The following is an 18,994-nucleotide window of genomic DNA, read 5'->3' on the forward strand; positions in this document are numbered from 1 at the left end:
GTATAATTGCCAATCCAATTTTATAAACCAATGTATTCTGTAAAAGATGCCAAATAAAATAGTGGTGAGACATTTCTGACCTGCGGACAATTTAAATGTAGTCAGTCCTATACATATTGCTGATAGTATCTTAATCAGTTCAGAAGAATTTAGTTCTGTGTAAGTATGTGTAGAATTGTCCCAGGTTTTACTCATTCATGCCATTGTACAGTTCAAAAAAAGACACATTTTTTTTCAGAATATTCATTTTCAGATCTCCAAGATAGCTGAAAATTTGGTTTTGGCCAATATTTGTATTTGATTCAATGATCGCATATTCACTATTAAATGAAATATGTTGTTTCTACAACCACACATCAATTATCAAAGATTTGAAAAAAATCAAGAAGACTAAATAAGGCATTGAATAGCTTTATTGAAATTTTTATAAATAAAACATGCGCATTTCAAATGTAAACCCAAGTGAACTCAAGTGCAGACAATTTTCAACCTCTGTCATGCAGGAGGCTAGCTTACATTGAAAAAAAAGCAGCTTTAAAATATCAGGATTAAACACCAGCTTTTAATATCAAAGTATAAAGCGAAGCCATGTCCACAAACCAAATTTTATTCTGGTCAAATGCAATTTTAAATTTTTAAATGCTAACATAAATAAATAATTTACCAAAATGTGCACTCACAGAGTGAACTTTATTTACAATACACAATTTATAACCTATTGTATTTGCTTAGTTCAAGTGAAGATCATACTTTTTGCTTTAACAGTGGTGGGATCTTAGGTAGTAGATATGTGAAGTGTGCCTCCACAGGTAGAGAGTTTCTGTCAAAGACAGTATTGTATATGGTTCAACAATACTTTTCTTCAACTATCAAAGGGAAAATGGCAAACAAAAAAGTTTCGAATGGTCACACTTATTTTTGGCATCCCATACTCTTTCAACACGATTAAAACCCAATTCAAGGTATGTATACTTTATCTACTTACTGTACAGGTTCTGACTCTTGAACATGCAAATGCCAATTCTTCTATATTAAGTAAAGTTACCTTTTGAGATAAGATGTAAGGCTATGGTGATTCACCAATGCACATGAAAAATTAGCAGACCTACCTTTGAACCAGTTGCCCATTAACAAATTTGAAGGCAAGTTATATGGAAAAGTCATCTAAGCTTGATGCACAGTCATTACTATGAATACAGTATACTATTAAAAATTGGAATCTATTACACTGTATGTAGTTTGTAAACTGTCAAACTACTAAAAATGGGGAGGAAGGACTTACAGCACAGTTAAAATTTTTGGACTGACACCAGATTAAAGTTACGCACATCTTATAAACAAGATAACAGGAATTATGTTTACAAAGTAGATCCAACAAGCAATGAGGGATACTTACAGTACATTTAATTGAAAAATTCAATTCCTTAATGCAGCATGAAATCCAGAACCTGTTCCACAGCAGCAGTAAGATGAACATAATATTCTGGAAGATTACTTTTATTACAAAAGGTTAAAACACCTTTTCCAAGTCATTTTATCATGATTAAGTTTCTTTTCAATCAACATTTGAGGGAGATACTTGAAAATCTGACATTCCAAGAATGCTGCTGCATTGTGTTGAATATACTAGTCAATTTTTTGTTACTGGTCTAAGGACACATCCATTGAAAAACAGAGGTTCTGCAGTAATATTCCTGGGGTATTGAGACAAAAAAACAAATCCACAAATTGTCAATATTATTTTGTATCCAAAACAAAGAAACTGTAATTCATCCAGATTGCAGCAGAAATTGCAAAGGGGTTTATTTTTATTTCCTATATAGCTTGTGAATACAAGTTTGCAAAGATATTAGAGACACATTCTAATGTTTTCATTGTGTTTCACTTCAGGTAATGCACAAGTTAAAATATAACAAGGATTTACATTCTGTCATCTGAAATTTCCCATCTCAGATTTTATTTTTAATTTGGTGGATAATTTCATTTTTTTAATCGAGAGCTCCCATCAGGAAGTTCTTCTCTGTATGGCTTCTAGTTCTTCGATTAATTAGTGTGCATACAATTTTCATTCTCTATATCATTGTCATTCTCATTACTGTCTTCATCACTCTCTAATGGAATGCCTGTAGCAGCAGAAGCACCTTTAGTTTCCCGATCAAGAGGGAAAAAACCAGTTCCACTGATTGTGTCCTGTCTTTGATAGAAGAGCACATAGGCTGCTTTGGACTGCAAAACAAAGGGAAAAATGTTAATTACCAAAGTTAAACTCTCCATTTTAATTCTTCAAGTTTCAATTTTATTCTAGTAAAATATATTCAGATTAAGGACAACACAATTCATTCTATTATTTTCACACATAAATAACTAGGCACTGCCTTTGACAAATAGTTATACTGATACTGCATTTAATTCCTAGGGCTTTAGTAATGGTCAGATGTTTGCATAAGGATAATACATGCAGAAGTAGCCCATCACAAGGCATAAATAAAAACTGACCATGAGAGAGATGAATAAAAAAAATTATGGGGAAATATATCAGGAAGACGGGATTAAGATGAGATTTAATAGTTTGTTCAATTACCCACGCTTAACATTTTCTGTTAAAACAAATAGCGGTCCTTATAAAGGTTATACATATTTCTATGTATAGAGTATATTGTGAATTTTTATATGATGGCAAAGAATTTTATCTATACAAAACAATGCTGTCTTGTCTTATCTGACATTCAATTGTTATTTTATTTTGAATAAATATGCTACCCAATTAATTAAATTTGATCACATAGAACTAACTAGAGCAGGGAGATGAAGTTATTAAACTAACTTGGGGTGGTGGAACTAGATGAGAGCCTTTTCAACAATAACCTTAAATACATTAGCACTATATATTGCTCATTGAAAAAAAGACTAAAAAATCTTGTTTGGGCATAAGCTAAAAGCAACTGAAAAGCAACTCTTTTTTCCTACTTCTGCCAATAACATTTTAAAATAAGACTTGGAGAACATTAAGTCCTAGAAAAGGATGATTTTTGCATATTTGTTTTTAAAAATCTACCTATGGTGGAGCTAGCAGAGAAGCATTTAAAAGGCTGAACATTTTGGGACATGTTACATGCAGTGCTACTGATCCTTCCCATCAGTAACAAAAATTGATTCTTCTCAACTCTCTAGGACAGTGATGGCAAGCCTTTTTGGCTTGGTGTGTCAAAAATTTGGAAAATGCCTAACTTGACTCTTCTGATGTGTCACTGCACCCACTCCCCCAAAAGACAAACAATTCTTTACATATTCATTAAAAGAAAACACAGGCCCTGGAAGCAGTGCAAGAACATCCCCCTCATGAAATTCCAGAGTGTCCAGAGATGCATGACAGCACACTCCATTTTCATGAGGCTTTCACAGCCTCCAAAAATTACACAAGAATAGGGCATGCTATCAAGACTAGTGGTTGGGTGTTGGTGAATACTGGTCACCCAAAACATTGCGGTGTATCACCTTTGACATGCATGCTGTAAGGACCCACCCCACTTTACATCTTAAGAAGACAGAACTCTTGGAATATCTCTTCCTACGGGCATCTTTATTAAGAGAAGATGGTTGCAGGCGTCCTAGACAGGATCTGAGAGGCCAACCTCTACCATTCAATGTTTTAAGTGGTTCCCAGCAGCTCCCACCCCACCGTCCTTCCAGCGATGATCCCAGGCGTTACATTTCCACCCCCTTTTTCCTCGCTGCTGGCAGAAGGGAGACTTCAGAGAGATAGTAGATGAAAGGCTGTGGCCATATTGTTATGGTCAGTCCTCTTGATACGAATCACATTCAGTCCTTTGTAGTTTAAATGAAGGAAGTGAGAGTCATAAACCTCCTTGCTCCTTGCAGGACTCTTCTCCAGCACCATAGTTCAAAGGCCTCAATTCTTTTGCGCTCAGGCTTTCTTATGGTCCAACTTTCACAGCCATACATTGCAACTGGGAAAACCATGGCCTTGACTATACATACTTTTGTTGGCAGGGTGATCTCTCTGCTTTTTAGTATGCTGTCTAGATTTCCCATAGCTTTCCTCTCCAGGAGCAAACGTCTTTTAATTTCTTGGCTGCAGTCCCCATCTGTGGTGATCTTGGAGCCCAGGAAGATAAAATCTGTCACTATCTCCATTTCTTCTCCATCTATTTGCCAGGAATTGAGAGGGCCGGATGCCATGATCTTGGTTTTCTTAATGTTGAGTTTCAAGCCAACTTTTGCACTCTCCTTCTTCACCCGCATCAAGAGGCTCTTTAGTTCCTCTTCACTTTCTGCCATTAGAGTGGTATCATCTGCATATCTTAGGTTGTTGATATTTCTCCTGGCAATCTTAATTCCAACTTTTGATTCATCTAGCCTTGCCTTTCTCAAGATGTGCTCTGCATATAAGTTAAATAGGCAGGGTGACAGAATACAGCCTTGCCAGACTCCTTTCCCAATTTTGAACCAATCAGTGGTTCCGTGTCCAGTTCTCACTGTTGCTTCTTGACCCGCATATACATTTCTCAAGAGACAAATAAGATGGTCTGGTACTCCCATCTCTTTAAGAACTTGCCACAATTTGTTGTAATCCACACAATCAAAGGATTTAGCATGGTCAATGAAGCAAGTAGATGTTTTTCTGGAACTCCCTAGCTTTCTCCCTGATCCAGCGTATGTTGGCAATTTGATCTCTAGTTCCTCTGCCTCTTCAAAATCCTGCCTGTACTTCTGAAAGTTCTCGATCCACATACTGCTGGAGTCTAGCTTATACGATTTTAAGCATAACTTTACTTGCATGTGAAATGAGTGCAATGGTGCGATAGTTTGAACATTCTTTGGCATTGCCTTTCTTTGGAATTGGAATGTAAACTGACCTTTTCCAATCCTATGGCCACTGTTGAGTTTTCCAAATTTGCTGGCAAATTGAGTGTAGCACTTTTACTGCATCGTCTTTTAAGATTTTGAATAGCTCAGCTGGAATACTGTCACCTCCACTAGCTTTGTTGTTGCTCAGCTTTCCTAAGGCCCATTTCACTTCACATTCTAGGATGTCTGGCTCGAGGTCAATGACCATCCCATCGTGGTTATCAGGGATCTAATCTCGTTCTTGTATAGTTCTTCTGTGTAATTTTGCCACCTCTTCTTAATCTCTTCTGCCTCTGTTAGGTCCCTGCCATTTTGGTCCTTTATCATGCCCATCTTTGCATGAAACGTTCCCTTCATATCTCCAATTTTCTTGAAGAGATCTCTGGTTCTCCCTATTCTATTGTTTTCTTCTATTTCTTTGCACTGTTCATTTNGTCACCTCTACTGTATATTCATCAGGGATATGATTTAGTTCATACCTGAGTGGCCTAGTGTTTTTCCCTACTTTCTTCAATTTAAGCCTAAATTTTGCAACGAGAAGCTCATGATCTGAGCCACAGTCAGCTCCTGGTCTTGTTTTTACTGACTGTATAGAGCTTCTCCATCTTTGGCTGCAGAGCACATGGTCAATCTGATTTCTGTGTTGACCGTCTGGTGATGTCCAGGTGTAGAGTCGTCTCTTGGGTTGTTGGAAGAGAGTGTTTGCTATGGCCATCGTATTCTCTTGACAAAATTCTATCAGACTGTGCTCTGCTTCATTTTGTACACCAAGGTCAAACTTGCCTGTTATTCCGGTTATCTTTTGGTTTCCAACTTTAGCATTCCAATCCCCCGTGATGATAAGGACATCGTTTTTTGGTGTTGATTCTATAAGGTGCTGTAGGGCTTCATAGAACCGGTCAATTTCACCCTCTTCAGCACCAGTGGTTGGGGCATAGACTTGGATTACTGTGATATTGAATGGTTTGCTTTGGATTTGCACTGAGATCCTTCTGTCATTTTGGGGATTGTATCCCAGTATTGCTTTTCTTACTCTTTTATTGATTATGAAGGCTACTCCATTTCTTCTGAGGAATTCTTGCCTGCAGTAGTATACCTGATGGTCCTCTGAATTAAATTCACCCATTCCTGTCCATTTTAGTTCGCTGATTCCTAAGATGTCGATGTTCAGTCTTGTCATCTCTTGTTTGACCACGTCCAGTTTGCCTTGATTCATGGATCTTACATTCTAGGTTCCTATGGAGAAAAGATCTTTACAGCATCAGACTTTCCTTTCACCACCAGATGCATCCACAGCTGAGTGTCCTTTTGGCTTTGGACCAGTTGCTTCACTCTTTCTGGTGCTACTAGTACTAGCCCTCTGCTCTTCCCCAGTAGCATATTGGACACCTTCCAACCTGAGGGGCTCATCTTCCAGCGTCATATCTTTTTGCCTTTTGGTACTGTCCATGGGGTTTTCATGGCAAAGATACTGGAGTGGGTTGCCATTTCCTTCTCCAGTGGATCACATTTTGTCAGAACTCTCTGCTATGACCTGTCTGTCTTGGGTGGCCCTGCATGGCATAGCTCATAGTTCATTGAGTTATGCAAGCCCCCTCACCACAACAAGGCAGTAATCCATGAAAGAGAAATTTATTGCTAACATTTGATAAAGAATGAAATCTAAAAATGGAATCTTTATGCTGCATTGCTTTCTTAAATATTAACCAGATTATTCTGGTTTTCTGGCTGAAATTGTCAAGATTCATTTACAGCATTTATTAATGGTGCTTTGGATTTGGATTTCCAGATTGGCTGCATGAACCACAATACATGCATAAAGTTTTATATTATCATAATATGTTTTATAGCATGGTAAATATTACTTTTAACTGATTATATAAGCAAGTCAGTCTTGGATCTTGTTCCTGTGCAATAGTGCTATCTTGGTTTTGGAAACCGATACTTGCCACAATTTGTTCTTCTGATGCAGTCGACACACTGCTATCATCAAAGTAGTACCATTTCCCATCATCTTTATTTTTTGCAAAAGCAGTATCTAGAATAAGAAAAATCACTTTACTGAAAATGCTGGTAACTGAGCCATAATAAAGATAAAGTCATACATATAAAATACATTACTTACAATGCCCTCCTCCCATGCCTCCATAATGATTTGACACTGCAATCAAATTATAGCGACAAGGTCCAGCATTTGGATTAATTAGGAATTCAGACATATCCAAATCACTATTTTGAAGAAAAGATCAAACTGGATTAGTTTTCAAAAACTGTATATTAGTAGTTATAATTTCCTTCAATAAAGTCAATGAAGCCACTGCTTTAGTTTCTAAAGCAAAGCAATAAATGAATCACACTAAAAATATAGGAGGGTGAAGATTTTTTTTAAAAAAACTACAATAATTTATCAACAGATATGATTTCTAAATAGTTTAGTGTGTCACACTTGTAAAAGGTGAAGTTAAAATGTTTAACTTTAATGTTAGTGACAACCAATCTCATATCCTGTATGAGGAAAGAACATATACATTTGTTTTGTACTTCTTGAAGGAAACAGAATATAAATGTACTAAATAAAGTGATCCTTTTTTATTTGGCTTCTAAATGTATTCATTCATTCACTCATTCTGTCAGCTATTAGTATGCTGCTTCAATCAAATAAGCTTAATTCATAAGCATGTTCAGATTATGTTCAGAAGCGTTTTTCTTTCAGGTAAGAAAGAAAGGTTTCTTAGTTTGATCTACCCCATAAAGCTGACATATAATTGAAAATAAATGAATAATTCTATACAGTTGTATGTAGGATCAATTTTTGTCTACATATGGAATTACATGGAGTGATTACTAAATGTAAGGAAATATATCACATTTAGTTAAAACACTGGAGAGCAAGCAGTTTTTTGGCTGAAAAAGGCAACACAATATTATTCAAATTAAAGTGGACTAATTTTGTCTATATAATAAATGAACTTGTATGTGACTTATGTTTCAGAAAATATTCTCTGACATATCAATATAACAAATCTGTACCCAATGGCCTATGCCTTATCTTCTTCCTCTTATTTTAGAATTTTTTTTTCATTAGATACATGGGTTCATTTTCAGGCAACTATAACCTAAAGTATTGTTCCAGATGTAACAAATACACTTCCATAATTTAGTTACATAAGTATGTATATTCATCAAAATAATAAATATTATAGAATATATTATACTGGTCTAGGCTTTCACAGCTGGCATCAATGAAGCAGTGATGAGCTTTTGGGCTAAATGGCCATGGTCAAGACAAAAGAAATCAAGGCCATGGCCATTCAGCCTGAAATCTTATCACTGATTCATTATATAATATTATAAATATTCTTGCAAACATGTAGAATAAATGTTTGTAAAAGTATACCAAGGATATCAACAATAAACACAAAAGCTATCCATTTTTGATATGGTTCTCACTTTATTGGGAAGTCAACCAATGTATCCAATTTATCTCTCATGTATCTGCTATAAGAAAAACGTTTTAGATGCACCACCAGTACTGGTGGTAGCGACCACAAATCTAGTTTCTTGGTAGCTTGCTGGTGTTCTTTACAGTTTGGGCAATACCTAGAGAGACCAAAAAATCTTGTTAAAGACTTATTTTACAATTAAGTGAAGTATATGGCAAGAAAAATATGAAGATAAACTTTTCATACTATGCTTAATTTATTAAATTCTTGTTACAAATTAAAACCTTAGAGAGATATAATTTATCTGTTTTCCTTGAAACTTGTGGAGACATACTGTCAGTCCTATTATGCAAATAGTAAACAAACTACTATTGTTCAAATATATATCCTTTTTTCCCCTTCTAGTCTTAAAGTGTATCCACAAAAAAGGGAGACACAGGGGGCTTGACTACTTCTTTTGGGCAAGAGATGAAGGAGGGAGGGATCTGTCTGCCTAGCTTAACGTGAGGTGCTTTCCACCTGCAACCCAGAATGAGAGTGGGGTGGCTAGCGGGAGTAAGGAGGCCAGAGGCCGGGTTGCTTATGTGAGGAGAAATAAAGGAATTGCCCGAGATACAGGTGATGAATGCTAGCCAGAAGTGCCAGATCTTAGGTTGTATTTATCTCACAACGTTTTGCGATTTTGCTTTCCAGCGATACAATATGTCTGGTATTATATGTTTCAGAACTTGCTTGTCACCTTTGCTGTCCAACGAATGTACAGGAGTCTTCTCCAACGCCATAGCTCAAATGAGTCAATTTCCCTCCTGTCTAGTTTTTTTATTGTCTTATTCTAGCAACTGCAGCTAGCTGTGGGAAAAGAATAATGTGAACTTCAGATAGTCCTCAACTTATGTTCACAATTTGGACCAGAATCTCAAATGTTGAGTGGAGTGGTCATTAAGCAAGACACCACATGACCAGTTCAGTCAATGACCACAATCCCAGGATTCCTGATTACAGCTGTTAAGCAATCTCATGGGTTGTTAAGCAAATAAAGCCCCAGTGTGGGGGTGCCTCAGGAGTATGAGGGAGACCTGGCACAAACTGTGTGCAAGTTGTGGGAGTGCTGCAGTTTTATTTGAGTGCAGGAAGGCAGGGGGGAAAAGCCGGTCATTTCCAGATTAGCCCCAGGCTGACCCAGCAATGCAGCAAAAAGGCACTGTGCCCTGGGAAGTGCCAAATGCCCAAGAAGCTCCAAGAGCATGGTGTGAAGCAGCTCCCCCTCCCCCCAACGAAGGGCAAAATGCCAGGGAAGCCCCACCTGCCCCAGCCCAGATTTACTCCAGGGCAGGAAGGAGAAGGCAGGAAGCAGGTAGGCCTCGGGTATGTGGCAGCCATTAAAACCACTCCAATCTGACTCTTTCCCCATGCATGGTTATGGTAATTGAAATACTCCTGCCAGCAACTTCTTTAATAGACATTGTGGCTTGCACCAGCTTTTGCCAGTCCCCACCTGCATCAGCCCTGATGACTGGAATCCTACCGGGGGCAGGGCAAACCTGACCTGGCAATGGAAGGAAGGACATAGATGAGGATAGATAGGTAAGTGAAGAAGTTGCATTTGATCTTTTTAACATCAATTGTTAATTTGACATTTCAATTCAGCAGAGTGGTTATGAGCTTGATCTTTCTGATAGTCAGGAAGTAGACAATTTTTACCACTTTCTTCTTTAATCTTTTTTGATCAGATATTTCAGATATGTCATCAGCATTTCAAAAGTTTGATGTTTTTTCCTCCAATCTTTCCTCTGATTTTTTATTCTTCAAGTTCCTGCTTCCTTATGAACATTGCAGCATACAGGTTGAATAAGAAAGGTGAAAGAATGCAACCTTGCCACCCTCCTTTCTGTATCTTGAACCAATCAAGGTCTCCATATGGTGTTTGCACAGTGGCTTTCTGATTTGTGTACATCGTCCACACCAATTTCAGCATGTGTATTGATATCCCCAAATCTTCCAGGGCTCTTCACAACTTTAATTACTGATACCATTAAAGGCTTTTTTGTAGTCAATAAAGCAGATGTAGATGTTCTTTAAATATTGAGATTTTCTTTCCCATTATCCAGCATAGATTTGCAATATTTGTAAGTGCCACAACTCCTTCTGAAGCCAACCTGAACATGTTAATTCTGTTTCGATGGTGGCGCCAGATATTATTGTATTAGCTTCAGGGGAATCTTACTAGCATGAGGGATAAGGGCAATTGTGCAATAATTAGAGCATTCCTATTCCAAATTGATATACTATCACCTATAACATGGTTATTTGTATTTATATAACATGGTTACTTGTATTTATAATTATAATTAGATTTTATACATATTTTATACACATATTGTTTTGAATTTATTGTGAGAAAAACAGTGGTAGCCCAGCCTCATACACAAATGCTTTTATTACTGTCATTGTGAGAGGACCAGATAACCCATTTGGAGATCCCATAACAAGAGACAGCTATATGCATACACACATGTGAATAAATATCTGTCATTTACTCCCATAAATTACAGACTAGTATTTGGAGCTACTGAAGTTTACAGATAAAATTTCTTATATTAGTGTACAATTATATCGGCATGGAATTTATAGGATAAGTATATGTTGAAATGTTTTGCAACCCCCTTTCTACAAGTTTCTGCAATAAATAGTCCTCTCTTTGACCTAGTTTATTACTGCCAATATGTTAATTTCTAGTTTGGTAGAATTATAAATCTAGGATTTTGCTAGTATTTTTTCTACACATTAAAAAATAAGAAAAAGAAAGTGAGTTATGTACATGTAATAATTACTTTTTAGTAAATATAGGTCTGGTTAAATAACTATAGCTCTTGCAGTTTAGAAAAAAGGTGATTCTTTAGGAAGCTGTTGACATGTACTGTAAAGATATCCACATCATATCTGCCCTTTGAAACAAAACACCACACACTCTATTCTACAATGTATATTAAGCTTAGAAACTATTAGTAAACTATCAGAAATCTCACAGAAAAGTGAAAAATAAATTCCATAATGTGAGAAATCATTTCAGTATAGAAGTAGTATTTTGCTCTTACCATGGATCTTCAGCACCCAACTTTTCCTTAGTTGTAAATAACTCAATGCAATCTTTTAATTTTACAAATGGTTTTTTTGGAGGTCTATATTCCACACTTTCATGTTTTTCAAAATCCTAAAGAGAAGTATTTCTTGAGTTAAAAGAACAAATGAAACAAAATTCATTTTAGTGATTTTTGTCTTTCTGTAAAAAAAGGGCTATATGTTTACTAATATGGGAAAATATGCCAAATTGGAAATACAACTCTGCTAGTTTTAATCTATGTGGAAGTCTTTGAAAAAAAGACATTGTCCATGAGTGCAAGTGTTATTTTGCCATGTTCCAGTTTCATCTAATTTTGTGGAGGGAAATTTGGACAAGTTATGAAATGGGATGAAAGGAGGATAATTCAATTCATTTTATACCATTTCTTCAGAAAGGGAGTTTATTATGACAGCAAACATGCAGATGAATTCTTTTATGTTAAACCCCACAATGATCATGTAGACTTTCATTTGTGCCTCAGGTGACCTCTTCTACATTTTGTTCCATGTCTATCTTGGCACAGAGAAAATGAATCTGATTTGAAAACAGCAACTATTCTACTGGTAAACTCTTTGATAAAACATTTCATTTTTAAAAATTTGGCAGTCAGCTGACAGTAAATACTGCCCTTCCTTCCTGAATGTATCTAGTCAATTTTTACAATAAAAAAATAGTTTTCTTCCATGATAAGCTGACTACACATAATTTGGAAAGATCAAATGGATTACTCTAATTAACCACTTTCAAACAAAATGGCAAATATTTAAGTAATGGAACAACTTTTTTCTCTTTATTAAATATCACGTACCTCGGCAGCATTTTCATCAAAGTATCTCTTCTTGAATTCAGGGTCCCAATCCAAAGCCAAGAAAGATCTCTCTAAAAAGAAAAAGATAATGCAAGAATTTGAAATTATGCATTAATTTCAATTAAGGAAATACACTTCTGATTACCAATCATATAATATTGAACTACAACTCTAAACTTCAGAAAATCATAACTATTTCTATTTAATTTCAACTTTTAAATAAAAATATATATGAACTGTATTTTGCAGTGCCATGGAGATCAACTACCAAAAGTTATTAGAATTTTACAAAGTGCCCAAATGATAAGAAATTTTTTTTGAACACACATATATATAAAACACATTTTAGAATCTTACTCAGTTGAAACAAAATACACATTAGTCTTACAGGACAAGTAAGGCAAGACTGATATACCTTACTCCACTCTCTAACCTGCCTGTTGATATTTCAAGTACCTTTCTTTCTCTAGCTTCCCAGCAGTGTGCTTAGTTTTTCACACTTACCTCACCCCACCACAAATAATCTGCTTGGAATATATGTTTCAGTCCAGATATGCATCACCTGGAACTGGCTGTTCTGTGCACTATTATGAGGAAGGTTGCAAAGGCTTGATGACAACTACAGAGAAATCTAGAAGCAGCAGCCTTGGGCACAGACGTTCATGGTGTTGGGGCCCACTTCAATACCTCATCCCAAGAAAGCAGAACTCATGGAAGCGGGTTCTTCCAATAGGAACTTTTATTAGGAGAAGCTGATATCAGGCATAGATAGGATCTGAGGTTTTCCTGCTCAGATCGAAAGGTAAAAGTGTCCCAAGCAAAACCCCACCCATAGTTCATCTGGTCAGTTCAAATGGTCCAATCCCCAGGTCTTAGGTCCCTCGTGGGAACAGGGAAATAACATCAGTCCGTCTCTGTTTTTTTTCTGCAATGTTTAGGCGGTTTTTCGCACCTTCTCTGGAGCACGGAGATAACGCAGTCGCTGGAGGTTGCATTCCATTCTTTCCCTCCCTTTGCTAGTTCACAGTAAGGAATGGGAAAGTTCAGAAGAAATATTGCAGGAAAGCAAAGTGTTACTTTGTAGTGATAGAGGAAGTCAAGGCAATAACCCTCAAGCACACACACCCTCCCCCCTAGGAGTATGGCAGAACCCAGGATGAGAGGAGAGTGAGATTCGGGTCAGGATGAAAGAGGAAGAAATAGTAAATGAGGGAGGGGAAATAAAAGGATTTGGGGATCTATCGATATGGGTTCGGACATCCTGCCTCCATTTAAAAAAAGAGAGATCCACCTGTGGAGAGATAAAGATAAATGCACATAGATTAGTCGGGTTTGTTCGGGTATTCTGTGTGAAATTTAACAACTTTGGAGCGTTAATGTGACGTTTGTGGACCCACTCATTTTGAGACAATGGGAGATGTTTCCATACTACTAGGTATTGGGCGAACCGTGATATTTCCTTGAATCTAGAATGTCTTTTATTTCAAAATGTTGTTCTCCCTCTACAATGATGGGAGGGGGAGGTGGAGCAACAGCTGGTCTTAAAGGTGACTGTTGCTCTCGCTTTAGGTGGCTGCAATGGAAAATGGGGTGGATTTGCCTTAAGTGATTTTGGGAGCTTCAATTCCACCGTTACTGGATTTATGATTCTAATGATGGGGAATGGTCCTACATATTTTGGCCCTAGCTTCTTTGACGGTTGTAGGAATTTTAGGTATTTGGTTGATAAATAGACCATTTCCCCTATTTTGAAGGCTCTGGCTTGGTCCTTTTCTTGTCGGCCTGTGCTTTGTAAGCCTGCCTAGCGTCGTCTAGCGTTTTTCTAACTACGGGCCAGATATTTCTTAACTGAGCGATCCACTCCTTCAGGGATGGGATAGCTGGTTCATTGGGTGTTAGTTCTGGCATGGGGTTGAAACTCTGTCCGGTAGCTACTTGGAAAGGGGTGTAGCCGGTGCTGGAGTGAACAGCGTTGTTGTAGGCAACATCTGTGAACGGCAGTCCAGTTTATCTGTTGGTAATTAATAAAGCATCTTACATATTGTTCAAGTACTGAGTTTGAACATTCCATCCCACCATTTGTCTATGGATGATCATTAGATGACAGTCCCTGGGTGGTCCCCAAAAGGGACAGGAATTCCTTCCAGAATTCTGATGTGAATTGCACCCCCATCTGATATGAAGCGCTGAGGTGCCCCATGTAGTATGTAGATATGTTGGACAAACAGCTTTGCTAAAGTTTTTGCGGTTGGGATCTTTGAGCAAGGTATGAAATGTACCTGCTTGGAAAACAGGTCAGTCACCACCCAAATAACTGTATTTCCACTGCTTTCTGGCAACTCCACTATAAAATCCATGGAGATTGAGGGGGCTTGCTACTGGCTGCAACAGCCCTGAGGACTTTCCTTGCAGTCTTTTTGCCACTGCACAAGTTGGACAGCTGGCTACATAGCTTTCAAGGTCCTTTTTGAGAGATGGCCACCAAAATTGCCTTTTGACTAGATGAAATGTTTTCACGAAACCAAAATGGCCCGCTGATTTTGGGTCATGGCATAGCTGCATAAATGTGAGTCTTTGGCTTTTTGGTATGTATAATTTTTCCCCCACCCAGGGTAATGCATCGATGATGGTGCGTAGGTTTTTGTGACTTAGGAACCACTCATCAGTTTCTAAAGCTTTTCTGAATTCAATCCCGGCTTGGCTAGCTAATGGCTTTTTCAATTTCAGTTGTGCCCAGTTGTGCTAGTTGCTTTTCAGGCATGAGGGGTTTTGTTACACTAGGTTTGGTGCTGTTATATTGAGGCATGCGGGACAGGGCATCGGCTAGAAAATTCTTCCCCCCGGCAGATGTTTGATTGTGAAATTAAACCAGTGGAAATGTTGAGACCACCGGGCTTGCTTAGGGGTGAGCATCCTGGGTGCTTTTAATGCTTCCAGGTTCTTATGGTCAGTCCAGACTTGGAAGGGGATCTTGTTCCCTTCGAGGAAATGTCGCCAGGTGAGGAGCCCCCACCTCACCTCTGTCTCAGTGAGTTTTCGGGAGGTGTATGCACAGGGTTGTAATGTCCCATTCGTTCTCCTGCAACAGCACAGCCCCTACAGCCACATCACTGGCATCCACTTGCAGTACAAAAGGCTTATCTGGGTCAGGATGTCTCAGGACGGGTTCAGCTGAAAAAGGTATTTTTAGTCTCTCAAAAGCGGCTTGACATTCCACCGTCCATTTTAGCAGTTGGCAAGGTTTCGGTTTGTCTACCCCTTTGGTTTTTAGTAGATTTAGTAGCACAGCTATTTGGGTAAATGAGGGGAAGAATTGGCGGTAGAAATTAGTGAACCCCAGGAAGCTTTGTAGTTGCTTTCTTGTGCAAGGTGGTGCCCATTCCAGCATCGCCCAAACCTTTTCAGGGTCCATTTCTATGCCCTCGGGAGAGATTCAGTATCCTAGGTAGTCTATCTTTTCTTTGTGGAATTCACACTTTGATAGTTTGGCACAGACGTGAGCGGCCCACAGTTTCTTTAGAACGGCTCTAACTAGTTCCACATGTTCCTCCTTGGTTTCCGTGAAAATGAGGATGTCATCCAGGTAAACCAGGACCCCCTTGTACAGGTGCTCCCGTAGTACATCATTTATCAACTGCATGAAAACTGCCGGTGCTCCTTGCAGTCTGAAGGGTAGGACCCTGAATTGGTAGCATCCCGTGGGGCAATTAAAGGCAGTTTTCCACTCGTCTCCTTCTTTGATTCTAATGCGGTAGTACGCCTCCTGCAAATCTAGTTTAGTGAAGATCTTCTCTTTTGAGAGGTGGGATAACATGTCCTTTGTTAGTGATAGGGGGTATAGATTGCTTTCGCTTATGGCGTTCAAGGCCCTATAGTCTACACACAGATGAAGAGTTCTGTCCTTCTTTTCTCTAAACAGGACTGGCACAGCCACTTTTGGTAATGCGGGTTGAATGAAACCTCTCTCTAGGTTTTTATCTATGAACTTCTGCATCTCTTGTAGCTTCACTGGGCTCATGGAGTACAGTCTGGGTTTTGGGAGTTTTGCTCCGGGTTTAATCTGTGGGTCGGTAATTCGTCCGATCTCTCCTCACTGAATACTTCAGCGAGGTTCCTGTATTCTTCAGGTATCTCGGGTAATTCCTTCTCCTCTCTCACTGCTGCTTTCTTGGCCAAGGGTTTGGGCAGGCCCCTCTGGGGTGACAGGGTTTTCCGTTCTCCCTTTGGGAATCTGAGCTCCGCTGTCCACCAGTCCACCCTAGGGTTCCATTTTGCTAGCCATGCCATGCCCAGAATTAGGGGGCATTCCATGCCTGGGGTCACCACGAATGTTATAGTCTCTATGTGGTCCCCCAATGTGAGTTGGACTTGTAACGTGACTAGGGTAGCCAGCATCCCCTCTTCTATGGACCCATCTAATTGACTGAAAGAAATTGTTTTTTTCAGCCTCCTCACCAGAATGCCCAGGTTTCCTACTAGCGTTGGGCTGATGAGGCAATGCGTGCACCCAGAGTCAGTGCCCTCACTTCTATAGCTTCGGGCATGGAGGGGACTAGTATGGTTACTGTCCAGGTGAAGGGTGCGATGGGCCCACTTACCAGGGGTTCGTCCTCGGAGTTGTCGTCTGAAGAGTTGGATGCTCTTGCAGTGTAGGCCGAAGTTCCCTTCCCTCATTGGGCGGTAGGGGGGAACTCAACGGTTTCGGTGCCTTTCAAGACAGGTTCTCGGGGCTTGGCTGGTGATCTTCCAGACTTCCCGGTTGAGCTCCGGTCCGGCTTCTCAAGTGGGGTGCGTGAACGGCAGTCTGCGGCGTGGTATCCTTCTTTTCCGCATCTGAAACAGCCAGTGTTTGCGGTGGGTTGTTGCTTCGCAGTCTCGCGGTGTTGCCCAGGTGGTGGTTTTCCCCAGGGTTTTCCTCTGCTGTGTCTCTTGTCCAGGTCAATTTCAGCTTCTTTGGCAGGATGTACCAATCATGCAGTTGGTGCAGGTCTCCCCAAGGAAGGCAGGCATTGTAGAGATCGTAGTTCAGGCCATCCTTGAAATGGCTGAGCAAGAAGTCTTCTGGCCAGCTCAGCTTGCTAGCAATGATTCAGAACTCCTGGATGTATTCGGCCAGCGGGTGTCTGCCCTGCTTCACTGTCTTTATTCTTTCCCGGGCCTTCCAATCCACCAGCGGGTCCTCGAACCTGCGTCTGAGGGAGAACGTGAACTGGTTGAAGTTCATCAGCTGTGGTGCACCAGAGTCATACAGGTCCACTACCCAGTCGGCAGCAATGTCGCCTAGAGCCGCCTGCACGATGCGGATTCTGGCACAGTCAGTGGGAATGTCTTGGCTGTATTCCTCCATATAACTGAGGACCTGGGTCAGAAAAAATCCCAGGCATCGCAGCTCCCCACGAAACTTCACATCCAGTGGTGGGAATTTCTGGATAGACTGCTGCCTTTTCTTCCTCTTGTGGCATCTTCCCTCTCAGTCTTCAGCTGAGGCGCGTCGGGGGATAGGGGCTGCTGCAGCGACCACAACGGTTTTGGTTGCTTCGCTGGACGTGCCTGGGACCTCAGCTTCGGACTTGCCCTCGGTATCTTTCTTGCTGCAACCCAATCGAATGGTTCTGGCACATGGGTCGGGCCTCTCCTCCTTGAGGAAGTTGAAAGCCGTCTTCATTATGTCGATCGCTTGCTCCAGCATTCAGCTCGGATGTCCGGGGCGATCTCCCTTGTCTTCACTGAGGTGAAGGGACTTCTCCATCTCCAGCTTCCACCCTGGTTGATGGCTACCCTGATGGAGAGTCATCTTCCTCAACTTCTTCTCCCAGTCGTCCTTCTTCCCGACACCCATCGACCACTGAGGCTTGTGGCTGCGCACCTCCACTACCTCTTCTTCCGATGTGTAGGAAGGTTCGGACCTGGACGATTGGTAGGTCTCTGACCGGCAGGGGGGTTCCCCCTTCGCAGTGGATTCTTCCTTCCCTGCTCCTGTAACCAACATGGATAATTTTGCAAAGTCCCCTGGTAAGGGTCTTCCTTCTGGGCTGACTGTTACTGCAGATCCTGTCTAATGTCGGGTTCCACTTCAATACCTCATCCCAAGAAAGCAGAATTCATGGAAGTGGGTTCTTCCAAAAGGAACTTTTATTAGGAGAAGCTGATAGCAGGCATACTAGACAGGAGGCAGAACCCAGGATGAGAGGAGAGTGAGATTCGGGTCAGGATGAAAGAGGAAGAAATAGTAAATGAGGGAGGGGGAATAAAAGGATTTGGGGATCTATCGATATGGGTTCTGACACATGGTTAACTTGTGATGGAACTGTAAGAATCCATTTCTTTCTGGACCACTCAGCAACTTTTGATACTATCAATCACAATATCCTTTGAGGCTTTGAGAAGCCACTGTATTATGATTATTTTCCTACTGTTTGAGTGGGTGGGTCTAGTTTGTGGCTATTGCAGTGAAGAAATATGGCCGACAGGTGCTCTATTATGGAATGCCCTATCCTGTGTAACACTGTCCTATATTAAGCCACTCAAAAAAGTCATCCTGTAGTGAGGTATCTTATATATATATATATATATATATATATATATATATATATGTTTTTTGAGGTTTTCACGGGTGTTTATATGTGAGTCTTTGGTCATTCGGGTTTTCTCCCGTGTAAGATTAGAAGTATCATAGCGACGTTTCGATGAAATCACATTCATCATCATCAGGCTTGTGCTTTTAGCTTTGTGCTTCTCAGTGTAATATGAAAT

The 18,994-nt window shown here is 39.9% G+C and overlaps 1 protein-coding gene across 1 annotated transcript in view; it reads right to left on the reverse strand.

Annotated features, from left to right (window-relative positions):
* Positions 1-406: 406 nt before the first annotated feature.
* LOC107292987 (ubiquitin carboxyl-terminal hydrolase 15) overlaps positions 407-18,994 on the reverse strand; it is a 62,635-nt gene continuing 44,047 nt past the window's right edge. The window contains exons 11-16 of the mRNA XM_029285284.1: positions 12,242-12,312; positions 11,408-11,523; positions 8,320-8,469; positions 6,995-7,098; positions 6,819-6,907; positions 407-2,226 (exon numbers count right to left, since the gene is read on the reverse strand). Of these exons, the coding sequence (XP_029141117.1) occupies positions 2,044-2,226; positions 6,819-6,907; positions 6,995-7,098; positions 8,320-8,469; positions 11,408-11,523; positions 12,242-12,312 (713 nt within the window). The 3' untranslated portion in view covers positions 407-2,043. The remainder of the gene's footprint in view (positions 2,227-6,818; positions 6,908-6,994; positions 7,099-8,319; positions 8,470-11,407; positions 11,524-12,241; positions 12,313-18,994) is intronic.

Source organism: Protobothrops mucrosquamatus, unplaced genomic scaffold (assembly GCF_001527695.2).
Source record: "Protobothrops mucrosquamatus isolate PMUCROS unplaced genomic scaffold, P.Mucros_1.0 scaffold1468, whole genome shotgun sequence".
In the NCBI taxonomy this organism is placed as follows: Eukaryota; Metazoa; Chordata; class Lepidosauria; order Squamata; family Viperidae; genus Protobothrops; species Protobothrops mucrosquamatus.